The sequence below is a fragment of the Thalassophryne amazonica genome, chromosome 5 (assembly GCF_902500255.1).
Source record: "Thalassophryne amazonica chromosome 5, fThaAma1.1, whole genome shotgun sequence".
Lineage (NCBI taxonomy): Eukaryota > Metazoa > Chordata > Actinopteri > Batrachoidiformes > Batrachoididae > Thalassophryne > Thalassophryne amazonica.
The window spans coordinates 37,409,216-37,422,378 of NC_047107.1; the positions used below are offsets into that span (position 1 = coordinate 37,409,216).

A 13,163-nucleotide genomic window follows, 5' to 3' on the forward strand; every position below is an offset into this window, starting at 1 on the left:
ACAAATATAAGATGAGAATTCAAGAATATAAGATGATCATGTATTTCCTTGCAGACAGTTAGAACCCAAAATATTTCATTTTTTTGCGTGGTTAACTTCATTTGTCAATATACATCCATTCCTGCATTTAAGACCTGCAACACATTCCACAAAAAGTAGAGATGTGGCGATGTAGGGCCAGTAATGAGGTAAAAACAAAAAATGGTGATATTATGTCAAATAGGTGATGATATCATGAGTCTTTGAGGAGAAAAGATCGAGCTGAGTTGACTGTGATTTTGCAGTTAAAGGCAGCTAACTTTAGACGATAAATCTTCATTGTGTCACGTTTTATTCTCACCTCAGACATATTTGCAGAACCTCTGTTACACAAACTGTGTGTGTGTGTGTGTGTGTGTGTGTGTGTGTGTGTGTGTGTGTGTGTGTGTGTGTGTGTGTGTGTGTGTGTGTATGATATGCAAAAGTGAAGAATTTAAGATTGAGTAGGTCTGCTTGATAATACCGACTGAGTCTCTGGCCTGAACACGGGCCGCTTCAGCTTCTACCAGCCAGTTGCTCCAGCTCGGCCAGGCCTCACTCCAAACAGTCGCTGAAAAAAAGCTTCTCTCATCAGCGTGATATCCATCACTCCTTCTTCTGCTTTTTTCTCTTAATATTGTGGTTATGACTGGCAGACTGATTGTTTCGCTTTTTTCTGACGCAAATCCAAGATGGCGATTGTCTGGGGTTGTTCAACAGGCCCACAAAACGTCAGATAGTGGTGTAGAATCTCCCCTCTGCATGCTGTTGCCGTGTCCAACATGTTGAACACATTGAACGCATTCATCGCAAGGGGAGGTGTCAAATGATCGACCGATGTGTTCAGTGTGAAAGGCCCATAAGACATGTTTGCAGAAATAATGGGACAAAATTACTCAAAATTACAAAATTACTACCAAAACATTTTTTTTCACTGTTGTGGGAAAAAATGGCAGCATGGCAAAGTGGTGAATGTTTTAGCATCCCAACATTTTTTGGAATGTGTTACAGGCCTTACATGCAGCAATGGATGGACAGTCAAACATTTGGACACCTACACCCAGAATGGAAAAGTGTGTCCAGACTTTTGACTGGTAGTGTAAATTAACCAATGAAATTAATCTGACCACACAAAACATGACATGTCATGTGTTCATACTATCTGCAATGAAATAGAAGAAAATGTTAGGACCACTGCAGTGTTTTTGTTTGTTTTGTTTTTTTTTTATTTGCCTTTTCTATATAGTCCTAGCTTTTCTGGGGCTGTAATTTGTGACACGACGGAGTGGATGATTGAAGAAATTGATGCAGCTGATATTTGATATTTGTAAAGCACAAATGAAGCACCAGATACCAAAAGTTGCAAATAATGAATATTTATGAGTTCAATGGTATGAATATTTCATGAGGTGAAAGCTGGAACATAGCATTCAACGAGGCGAAGCCAAGTTGAATGGTATGTAAAAACATTCATTATTTGTTTTATATAATGGCTAAAATAGATCCTTGTCATTTTATATTTTATTAATTTATAAACAACAGAAAAGGGACTTACATTTAGGTGTTCCACTGCTGCTAAGGTCAAAATTGTAACGTGTAGTCCAGTGATGCTGTGCACTGACTTTGGACTTCCATGAAAAAAAAAAGAAATATAAAGACTTTGTATAGTTCCTCAGTCCAGCCAAAAATCACGTCAGCTTTTCATCTGAACAGCTCTTCATGCATCCAGACAGCTTACAGCGGAGTGGATTTTGTGTGTGTGTGTGTGTGTGTGTGTGTGTGTGTGTGTGTGTGTGTGTTACAAGAATTAGCAGCATCAGCTCAATCAAATCATGTCTTGGTAGAGTTGGCGCTTGTGTGCGCGTGTACTACCAAAAAAGACTGTGTACATCCTAAGTGCAGCGAAAAAAAAATCACATCAGAAATTAGTCCAGCTTTTCATTCTTTCTTCCTGCTAACAGCCTCCAGACAGCACAGTGGATTTGTTTTGTGTATGCGTGTGCACGTGTTGTGTGTGTGTGTGTGCGTGTGTGTGTGCATGTGTGTGCACGTGTGTACAGTGCAATGATACCAAACGTATGAAACCAAATTTGCACTCTAAATGGAACCAAACTGCACTCTAAATCCAATGCAACACAAATGGGATGAATAATCCATGTCATGTGACATACAAAGCACCAATCAAATGACAAGGATCCACTCAGCCATTATATAATATACAAATAATAAATGTTTATGAGTTCAATGGTATGAATATTTTATGATTCAGTGCAGCGAAAAAAATAACATCAGAAATTAATCCAGCTTTGGTGCGTCACTGCTTGACATCAACAATCCAACACAAACTTTAAATAGGAGTCCAAAAGTAATTCTGACGATGAAGTCCGCCATTCCGTGCATCAAATTGTCATGGCGTCAACAAAACAAACTCCACCATGTTTGTTTAAAAGCTAAGCACCGGCTGCCTTGTGTGAGCGTGTGTGTGCACGCTGCGCACTCACACAAGCGGGAAGGTGCTTGTGCTCGTGTGTACTACCAAAAAAAAGACTATGTCCTCAGTGCAGTGGAAAAAAAATCACGTCAGACGGCTTACAGCCCAGTGGATTTGTTTTGTCTGTGTGCGCGCGTGTAGGGGTGTGTGTGTGTGTGTGTGTGTATGTGCAGAGTGCAATGGTACCAAACATATGGAACCAAATTTGCAGTCGAAATGTAATGCAATACAAATGGGACGAATAATCCATGTCACGTGACATACAAAGCACCAATCAAATGACAAGGATCCACTCAGCCGTTATATAACGACAGTATATTTCTTTAAGATAAATTTGTCTTTATGTGTTATGAGTAGGTGTCATGTGACTTTTTTCAAAATTTAATTTATTTATTTGCATAATGTATCAAATCTTGCTTGTCTTTTTCTAGGACAACAGCTCTTTCTTGCTTGCTCTGGATGCAAAGACCTTCACAGAGCTGGGCAGAGCAGCTGTCCCTGTCAACATCCCAGCCGGGACCCATGGAATGTTTAACCAGATGGTTTAGATGTGCCACTGTTTTTACTCTGTTGCTGAAACAAAACCAGGAGTAATACACTTTCCATGCAGAACCCAACGTCAGTTGATAACATTGTCTGGATCAATGGTGCATGGTCTAAAGTGCATTTGGGGTGTGTTCAGTGCCACATTACTATTCACAATTGATTTGATTTGAATTTGATTTGAAATTTTATTTTGAAAAGAAGTACAGTACTTATTCATTCCTACCCCTTCTCCATAAGTCATACATTAATATCCAGCTTCCTTATTAACCTGAACCTCAACCAATTAATTTTCTGTCATTTATTTAAATATAGTAGTTATTACTTTGTATCTCTAAAAATCAAATATATAAATCCATGAAGTGAAATATAAGTGTAAAGTATCGCACAGAAGAGTTGGATTAAGTAACTGAATTTGTCATGAGCATGATTTTGGCATAGCATGAAATAAATCATCACAAGGCATCTGCCATTCCCTTTAAAACACAAATGTCCCAGCATCAAGCGCATTGCTATCCAAAGGTCAATCTCAGGCCCTGTCTACATGGGGTTGTTGTGTGGGCCGCCAGAAGAGGATGTACTGCTGGCCCACCACCAGAGGGCGCCCTGTCTGGAGTGCGGGCTCCAGACACCAGAGGGCGCAGCCGCCTCACAGGAGCAGCCAGGGTGACAGCTGTCACGCATCACCTGCAACAGCTGTTACCAATCACCTGATCAGCAGGGGTACATCAGCAGGACGACGTCTCCACCTCTTTGCCGAGATATCGCTCTACCTGGAAGGTAACGTTCTCAGCCGACTGTGAGATCTCTCGACAGTAACCTTTTGTGACTTTTGTGCATTGCATAGCAGACTTTTTTTCCAACGAGAGGAGGAGGTAGTTTTCCTGCCGTGTGGATTGCTGGGTGCAAACGCGCCCACATTTAATTGTTTTTTTGTTCCTCGCCAGCAGTACCAGGTCCGACACGCGGAGGCAGTGGCCACCTGGGAGTTCGGGACTTGGCGGCTCCAGTATTCCCGGGGTCTGGTGGCGGAGGAAATCGTGTGGTTCCGGTTCTCCTTTGGACAGACGTCTTCTATCTTCGAGCCTGCCCACACGACACCTTTTGTGATTTGGCTTTTTGTTTATTGTTGTAATCTGTTGTGTTTGTTGTGCCTATTCACAACAGTAAAGTGTTGTTATTTGACTTCCTCCATTGTCCGTTCATTTGCGCCCCCTGTTGTGGGTCCGTGTACCTACACTTTCCCAACAGGGGTCTGAGATATCCCAGCATGCCTTAACCCAGCCACTTCACTCTCTATTGAGGTGGGCGCCATTACTGAGGTATTACCTAGATTTACAGAATTTGAGAGTATCTCTCTAGGCATGCTGACGAAACTTGTAATGTCAACAAAAAGCACAACCAGTTTATTTGATCATATCCCAACAAAACTGTTTAAGGACCTGTGGCCCACTCTTGGGCCGACTGCACTGGAAATTATTAGTCTTTCTTTAACTTCTGGATCTGTTCCTAAATCTTTCAAATCTGCAGTAAACCATTACTTAAGAAACCTAATCTTGACCCTAGTGTATTGAAAAACTATCGGCTGATATCATATCGATCATTTTGCTCTAAAATTCTGGAAAAAGTGGTGTCACGGCAGCTCGTGGACTATCTTACTGAGAATAATCTCTTTGAGCCACTGCAGTCTGCTTTTAGAAAATATCATTCCACAGAGACGGCTCTCACTAAAGTGGTGAATGATCTTCTGCTTACAATGGATTTGGACACCACTATGGTTCGTGTGCTGTTAGATCTCAATGCTGCGTTTGATGCCATGGAATCTACTTGATAGGCTGAAAAATCATTTTGGGATTACTGGCAGTGCCCTTGCATGGTTGACATCATACGAGACCAGTCATTCTCACTGTGTTTTGTACAGTCACACTACCTCTAACCTTAATGACATGAAATTTGGGGTTCCACAGGGGTCTGTCTTATGCCTCCTGCTTTTCTCCCTTTATATAGCACCCCCTGGGAACATATTGCGGTGCTTTGGAATTACCTTTCACTGCTATGCTGATGATACTCAGTTATACATGCCGATAACTGCTGGTAATCTCATCCACATAAAATCCTTAGAAGATTGCCTTAGATCAGTGAGAAGCTGGATGTCTAGAAACGTCCTACTTTTAAACTCTGATAAGACTGAAATGATGGTTCTTGGTCCAGTGAGACATCAGCATCAATTTGACCAGTTAACGCTTAGCCTAGGCTTGTGTGTCATACATCACACTGACAAAGTGAGGAAGCTTGGGGTAATTTTTGATTCTACACTACCCTTTGACCTCCACATTAGAAATATTACGAGTACTGCTTTCTTCCACCTGTGAAATATAGTGAAGATGATACTTAGCACCCTGATCCATGCGTTTATCACTTCTAGATTGGACTACTGCAATGTTCTATTTTCTGGTTTACTGCAGTCCAGCATTAGGGGTCTCCAATTGGTTCAAAATGCTACTGCCAGATTTTTGAGATGAAGCAGAAAGTTCATCCACATTACACCCATTTTGGCATCCTTTCACTGGTTTCCTGTTCCAGTGAGATCAGATTTTAAGGTTCTGCTACTAGTCTATAAAACTGTTCATGGACTGGCACCTCCCTACCTAGCTGACCTAATTAAACCTTACGTACTGGCCCGGGTTTTGCGTTCTCAGGGTGCAGGACTACTTTGTGTCCCTAGGGTGAATAAGAAGTCTACGAGCCATAGAGCTTTCTCTTATCATGCCCCTGTTCTGTGGAATGATCTCCCTGCATCAATAAAAAAGTCAGATTCTGTGGAGACTTTCAAGTCCAGACTTAAGACACACTTATTTTCCCTTTCGTATGGCTAGCATACTGGCATAGTATAGTTCGCTTTTTACTCTTTTAATTAATTTTATTAGGAAACAGAGCATGCCACGGCCTCAATTTTACCTAAATTCTGGGTCTTTTAGTGAAGCTTAGGGCTAGTGGCCGGCGATCACCTTAGTATTTCCTGTTTTTCGTGTTGTTTAATGCTGACAAATTATACTGTATTTCTTGTCTTTCTGATGCCTGATTCTGTTTTTTCTCTCTGTTTAAGGTGCAGCTCCATTCAGAGATGGGTGTGGTATTTGTGCTGGAGACCCTTCTGTCCTGTGCACGAACAGCATTTCCTGTATATTCTTTTTATGAATTGTTCTGTAATTTAATTCTGTAGCATGGCCAAGCAGAGGGTCACCCATTTGAGTCTGGTCTGCTTGAGGTTTCTTCCTCAGAGGGAGTTTTTCCTTACCACTGCTGCTCTGGGGGTTAGTAAGGTTAAGGTTTGTTGTGATTTGGCACTAAATAAATGAAAATAAACTGAAATTGAATTGAAAATGGAGACAGGTTCAGGCGTATCTACAAAGGTTTTGTATCGTATTGGCATTTCGTCTGCATGGAACAGCATTTTCAGTGGCCTAAAACACTACTTTTTGAAAATGGGTCCCAGAGTAGATAAATCTGAAAATGCTGCGTTCACATCTTTTTGTGGACAAGCAATGCAGAACTTTTCTTAAACAATGATGTCATAACTCCAACTCTCTAACCTCAGCAACTCATAATCAGTGGCATATTTTTAACTTTTTTTTATTTTTGTTTTGGTCTTGGTGAGTCCTTAATGGGATTTATTTTCGTCACTATAGCAGAATGCTGGAAAGACGAAGGATGCCTGTGCTGAACGCTGATCGGCAATAAAGGGACCATTGCAACACAAAATAATTGATTATAAAAATTCTTTATTTATTCACAAGCAGTTTCAATAAGGAAGCAATAAGGAATTAAAATATTTCCAGACATCATCTTCTAAAACAAGGGCATTTTATCTGGATAACAGTTTTCATCAGGCTGTGATGATGAATCCAGCGGAAAGCACACAGCAGGTCAGATTAAAGGACTTAATATGTATGCTGTGCATTGCTTTGTAAAGTGCTAGCTTCTTCTGCTACATTGATTAGCTCCTCACACCAGTTATGCACATGCTCCATGTCTTCTCCATTTTTGTGGAAGCATTACAGCACCACATAGCTACAGGCCTGTCATATGTACTACAGTGTTTCAGGTGGTTTGAATGTTTTCATATTGATGGAGATATTCCTTGAAATGGTGCCGTGTTTACAGAACACTTTTTGGAAAACGACAAAGAAAAATATCATATAGGGAAAGCTCCTTTTCCATGTGGACAAGGCTTAAGGAATGAGACGTTTTCTGACAGGCACCACCAGGTGCCATCCATGTAAGACAACAGTGGTTCAGCTAAGCTTTCAGACAGGACTCACATCCAAATGCCTGAATGAATGGAAGTTAAAGGACCTCAGGAGACACCTGAAGTTCCAATAATGGTAAGATAAAAACTGTTCAATGGAGCACTCTGATGCAGGCATGGAATGAGGGAGATTTTCCTTTACTTTTAAGGTTGGGGTGTGTGATAGTTTGTAATGTGTTTCTGTATAAAACACTGGTTGTTATGCATCTTAACAATGCACTATCTCCAGTCTATGTTTTAGTTTCAAGCAATACTCTGGACTTCCATGAAAAAGATATGCCTCCCTCGTTCACTTCTGTTTGTTGTTCTAGTCTGCCTGCCAAACTGGAGTAAAAGAAAACGACCATAAAATATGGTACAAACCAGACTTACTAAAATTAGAATATTTCCAATAGGTTGTATTTTCATTTAATTGTTCATTTTTGTTTTCAATTCAGTTCCATGGTGATATAATGTACTTGTGTATACGTGCTATGACCCCACCATGTAAAGCTACTTGAATATTGTGCCCATTAAATAGCAGAAAAACTCTGCACTGGACTTTTGACCAGGTTTTTGCAGATGCCACAAACACTTTCCTCTTCCAAAAGATAGCAGCATATTTGCATTGCGTCTGACGTCGTATTGCTTTTCTTTTTTTCCAGAGCACACCAATAGGCAAACAAATAAGCACATTTATAGTCTGCATTTAGAAGAAATGGGTACTGGGCATAAAAATGCCTAGAACAAGTACCTCAATTGTACACTACCAATCACTCTCACACTGCACTGTGCACTGATTTGCGATGGGTCAACTGGGTCCTTAAACTTGCCAAAAATAAAAAGAAGTGATGGAAAAATTCTGCAGACTCGTCGTATTTATACTTGGTCTACAGGAGTAGGTGCATGTCCTGCAGTGAGCGCTGCCATCACGGTTAGAAAGATGGCAATCTTTTGGAGCCTAACAAGACAGGAAACGCATCAGGGCATCAGCATACTGATGAAGTGCACCCTTTGTGTGTTCTTGCAAGACTTTGCAACATCCTTTGGACAACGGAAAAAAGTATTGTGCCTGTGGCGATTACTCGCACAGAGCCGCACTTGATCTTGCAAACATTTTCAAAAGATTCATGAAAGTCAATACAGACATTAAAATAAACTCCATTTCCCCTTTTATATTTAAACTCAGAGTGTTTTTACATCATCAAGCCACTGGAAACAGTATACTCCCAATGAGAGCTGAGCAGCACTTAGGGTACATGAAAATGCATCAGAGGAAATTCAATTTCTGTCAAAGTAATGTGATAGAAATGGACAATGTCTGAAATGCCTGGAAAACAAATGGATCTAACTGGTTGATAGCCTCCAGAGAGTCTAGCAGAGGTCACGTCAGAAATCTAGCGCAGTTTATGCGCTCAACGCAACCCAAAACAAAACTGACACGTGTATAAACACTGACATTAGAGCTTTAATTTGAACACGCAGACTTCATTCTGTAACAGAGCACAACGGAATTGCGCAACACACAAGGTCTTCCAGAGAAGGTGCCCACGGCTGCACTTGTCACTCCGTTGTCATGTCACGATTGACTTGGCTGAGGCATTGCATTGGCTATTTTCCTTCTCACACTGATTTGAACACATTGATCTGAAGTGACTTCAGGCTCTGCACCTGATACAGGAGCTACGGTGTTGTGAAACTGGGAAAGATTCAAATATCCCACACTCCAATATATTTTCAGCTTTTTAAATATTTCAAAACAGACTTCCCCCCCCCCTCCTTCCAAGAGTTATGGTGATGTTTTAATGATATTTTTCTACAGCAAGCGACAACCTTCAATTATTTATGACTGAAGAGTAGACACGGGAGGAGGTTCCACTTTTCACATTCTCATTATATAGTGCTGAATAAATTGAGAAACAGGAGAATGCTGGGAATTAGCAATAGTTATGTTTGTCACATTCCATGTTCAGCGCAGCCTGCGCCTCTTAATAAGCATGCTGTACAGGTCTCCCTAGATACACACTAATTAGCCCACAATTCCTAATCTAATCAGCCATGCTGAACTTCATCCTGTGTGTAAATGCATGAGTTTGCTCATATTGTATGTTTAAATTCATTAGTACTCTCCCAAATGGCATGGCCAATAGAGAGATACAATGACCTTTGCACTTTCATAAATCTCATGCTTAATTTTGTATTTGCAGAGTTGCGTAGTATTAAAGCATCCCTTTATCTAAGGAGCCAAAAAAAACAAAACAAAAAAAACCCACCCCTATTTCATTTAAAGTATCACTGGATGAGAATTTAAGCGTGAGGGTCAATGGTTCATTAATAATGAGGTTGGTTTTAAGTTTTAAAGGAGTCAGATTGTGGACCATTACTTTTTATCTACATTTCATAGTTAAATATAGTTGGAATATATATATATATATATATATATATATATATATATATATATATATATATATATATATATATATATATATATATATACACACGAGGGCCTTTTTTATTTTTTTCAAAAACTATATGGATTTCATTCATATGTTTTTACGTCAGACATGGTTGAACCCTCGTGCGCATGCGTGAGTTTTTCCACGCCTGTCGGTGACGTCATTCGCCTGTGAGCACTCCTTGTGGGAGGAGTCATCCAGCCCCTTGTCGGAATTCCTTTGTCTGAGAAGTTGCTGAGAGACTGGCACTTTGTTTGATCAAAATTTTTTCTAAACCTGTGAGGCACATCGAAGTGGACACGGTTCGAAAAATTAAGCTGGTTTTCGGTGAAAATTTTAACGGCTGATGAGAGATTTTGAGGTGATACTGTTGCTTTAAGGACTTCCCACGGTGCGAGACGTCGCGCAGAGCTCTCAGGTGCTGTCGTCAGCCTGTTTCAAGCTGAAAACCTCCACATTTCAGGCTCTATTGATCCAGGATGTTGTGAGAGAACAGAGAAGTTTCAGAAGAAGTCGGTTTCAGCATTTTATCTGGATATTCCACTGTTAAAGGAGATTTTTTTAATGAAAGACGTGCGGACGGGTCCGCGCGTCGGGACGCAGCCGGCGCGGTGCGGCGGCACAGGAAAAACACCTCTGTGTTGATTACCATTTGTAAAATCCAGGCGGCTTTTGATGGCTTTCAGTGGAGTGAGTATATGAGAAATTGTTTAACAGCTGGACATGTTCCAACTTGTCCTTAAGGCTTCCAACAGAGGTGTTTTTCCTGTGGCGGAGCGTCGCGGCGGCTGCGAGCCGACGCTGCAATCCGTCCGCACGTCTTTCATTAAAAAAAATCTCCTTTAACAGTGGAATATCCGGATAAAATGCTGAAACCGACTTCTTCTGAAACTTCTCTGTTCTCTCACGACGTCCTGGATCAATAGAGCCTGAAATGTGGAGGTTTTCAGCTTGAAACAGGCTGACGACGGCGCCTGAGAGCGCTGCGCGACGTCTCGCACTGTGGGAAGTCCTTAAAGCGACAGTATCACCTCAAAATCTCTCATCAGCCATTAAAATTTTCACCGAAAACCAGCTTAATTTTTCGAACCGTGTCCACTTCGATGTGTCTCACAGGTTTAGATCAAACAAAGCGCCAGTCTCTCAGCAACTTCACAGACAAAGGAATTCCGACGAGGGGCTGACGACTCCTCCCACAAGGAGTGCTCACAGGCGAATGACGTCACCGACAGGCGTGGAAAAACTCACGCATGCGCACGAGGGTTCAAGCATGTCTGACGTAAAAACATATGAATGAAATCCATATAGTTTTTGAAAAAAATAAAAAGGACCTATACTTTATTGACAGACCTCGTATGTGTATATATATATATATATATGTATATATATGTATATGTATATATATGTATATGTATGTATATGTATATGTATGTATATGTATGTATATATATGTATATGTATGTATATGTATGTATATGTATATATATGTATATGTATATATATGTATATATATATATATATGTATATGTATGCATATGTATATATGTATGTATATATCAATCAATCAATCAATCAACTTTTTTTTTATATAGCGCCAAATCACAACAAACAGTTGCCCCAAGGCGCTTTATATTGTAAGGCAAGGCCATACAATAATTATGAAAAACCCCAACGGTCAAAACGACCCCCTGTGAGCAAGCACTTGGCTACAGTGGGAAGGAAAAACTCCCTTTTAACAGGAAGAAACCTCAGCAGAACCAGGCTCAGGGAGGGGCAGTCTTCTGCTGAGACTGGTTGGGGCTGAGGGAAAGAACCAGGAAAAAGACATGCTGTGGAAGGGGGCAAAGATCGATCACTAATGATTAAATGCGGAGTGATGCATACAGAGCAAAAAGAGAAAGAAACAGTGCATCATGGGAACCCCCCCACAGTCTACGTCTAAAGCAGCATAACCAAGGGATAGTCCAGGGTCACCTGATCCAGCCCTAACTATAAGCCTTAGCGAAAAGGAAAGTTTTAAGCCTAATCTTAAAAGTAGAGAGGGTATCTGTCTCCCTGATCTGAATTGGGAGCTGGTTCCACAGGAGAGGAGCCTGAAAGCTGAAGGCTCTGCCTCCCATTCTACTCTTACAAACCCTAGGAACTACAAGTAAGCCTGCAGTCTGAGAGCGAAGCGCTCTATTGGGGTGATATGGTACTACGAGGTCCCTAAGATAAGATGGGACCTGATTATTCAAAACCTTATAAGTAAGAAGAAGAATTTTAAATTCTATTCTAGAATTAACAGGAAGCCAATGAAGAGAGGCCAACACGGGTGAGATATGCTCTCTCCTGCTAGTCCCCGTCAGTACTCTAGCTGCAGCATTTTGAATTAACTGAAGGCTTTTTAGGGAACTTTTAGGACAACCTGATAATAATGAATTACAATAGTCCAGCCTAGAGGAAATAAATGCATGAATTAGTTTTTCAGCATCACTCTGAGACAAGACCTTTCTGATTTTAGAGATATTGCGTAAATGCAAAAAAGCAGTCCTACATATTTGTTTAATATGCGCTTTGAATGACATATCCTGATCAAAAATGACTCCAAGATTTCTCACAATATTACTAGAGGTCAGGGAAATGCCATCCAGAGTAAAGATCTGGTTAGACACCATGCTTCTAAGATTTGTGGGGCCAAGTACAATAACTTCAGTTTTATCTGAGTTTAAAAGCAGGAAATTAGAGGTCATCCATGTCTTTATGTCTGTAAGACAATCCTGCAGTTTAGCTAATTGGTGTGTGTCCTCTGGTTTCATGGATAGATAAAGCTGGGTATCATCTGCGTAACAATGAAAATTTAAGCAATACCGTCTAATAATACTGCCTAAGGGAAGCATGTATAAAGTGAATAAAATTGGTCCTAGCACAGAACCTTGTGGAACTCCATAATTAACTTTAGTCTGTGAAGAAGATTCCCCATTTACATGAACAAACTGTAATCTATTAGACAAATATGATTCAAACCACCGCAGCGCAGTGCCTTTAATACCTATGACATGCTCTAATCTCTGTAATAAAATTTTATGGTCAACAGTATCAAAAGCAGCACTGAGGTCCAACAGAACAAGCACAGAGATAAGTCCACTGTCCGAAGCCATAAGAAGATCATTTGTAACCTTCACTAATGATGAATTCTAAAATTCTAAAACCTGACTGAACCTCTGCAAATAGACCATTCCTCTGCAGGTGATCAGTTAGCTGTTTTACAACTACCCTCTCAAGAATCTTTGAGAGAAAAGGAAGGTTGGAGATTGGCCTATAATTAGCTAAGATAGCTGGGTCAAGTGATGGCTTTTTAAGTAATGGTTTAATTACTGCCACCTTA

General features: G+C 40.5%; 1 protein-coding gene across 1 annotated transcript in view; it reads left to right on the forward strand.

Annotated features, from left to right (window-relative positions):
• bco2l (beta-carotene 15, 15-dioxygenase 2, like) overlaps nucleotides 1-3,247 on the forward strand; it is a 74,229-nt gene extending 70,982 nt beyond the window's left edge. The window contains exon 12 of the mRNA XM_034170017.1: nucleotides 2,941-3,247. Coding sequence (XP_034025908.1) covers nucleotides 2,941-3,057 — 117 coding nt within the window. The 3' untranslated portion in view covers nucleotides 3,058-3,247. The remainder of the gene's footprint in view (nucleotides 1-2,940) is intronic.
• The last annotated feature ends 9,916 nt before the right edge of the window (nucleotides 3,248-13,163 follow it).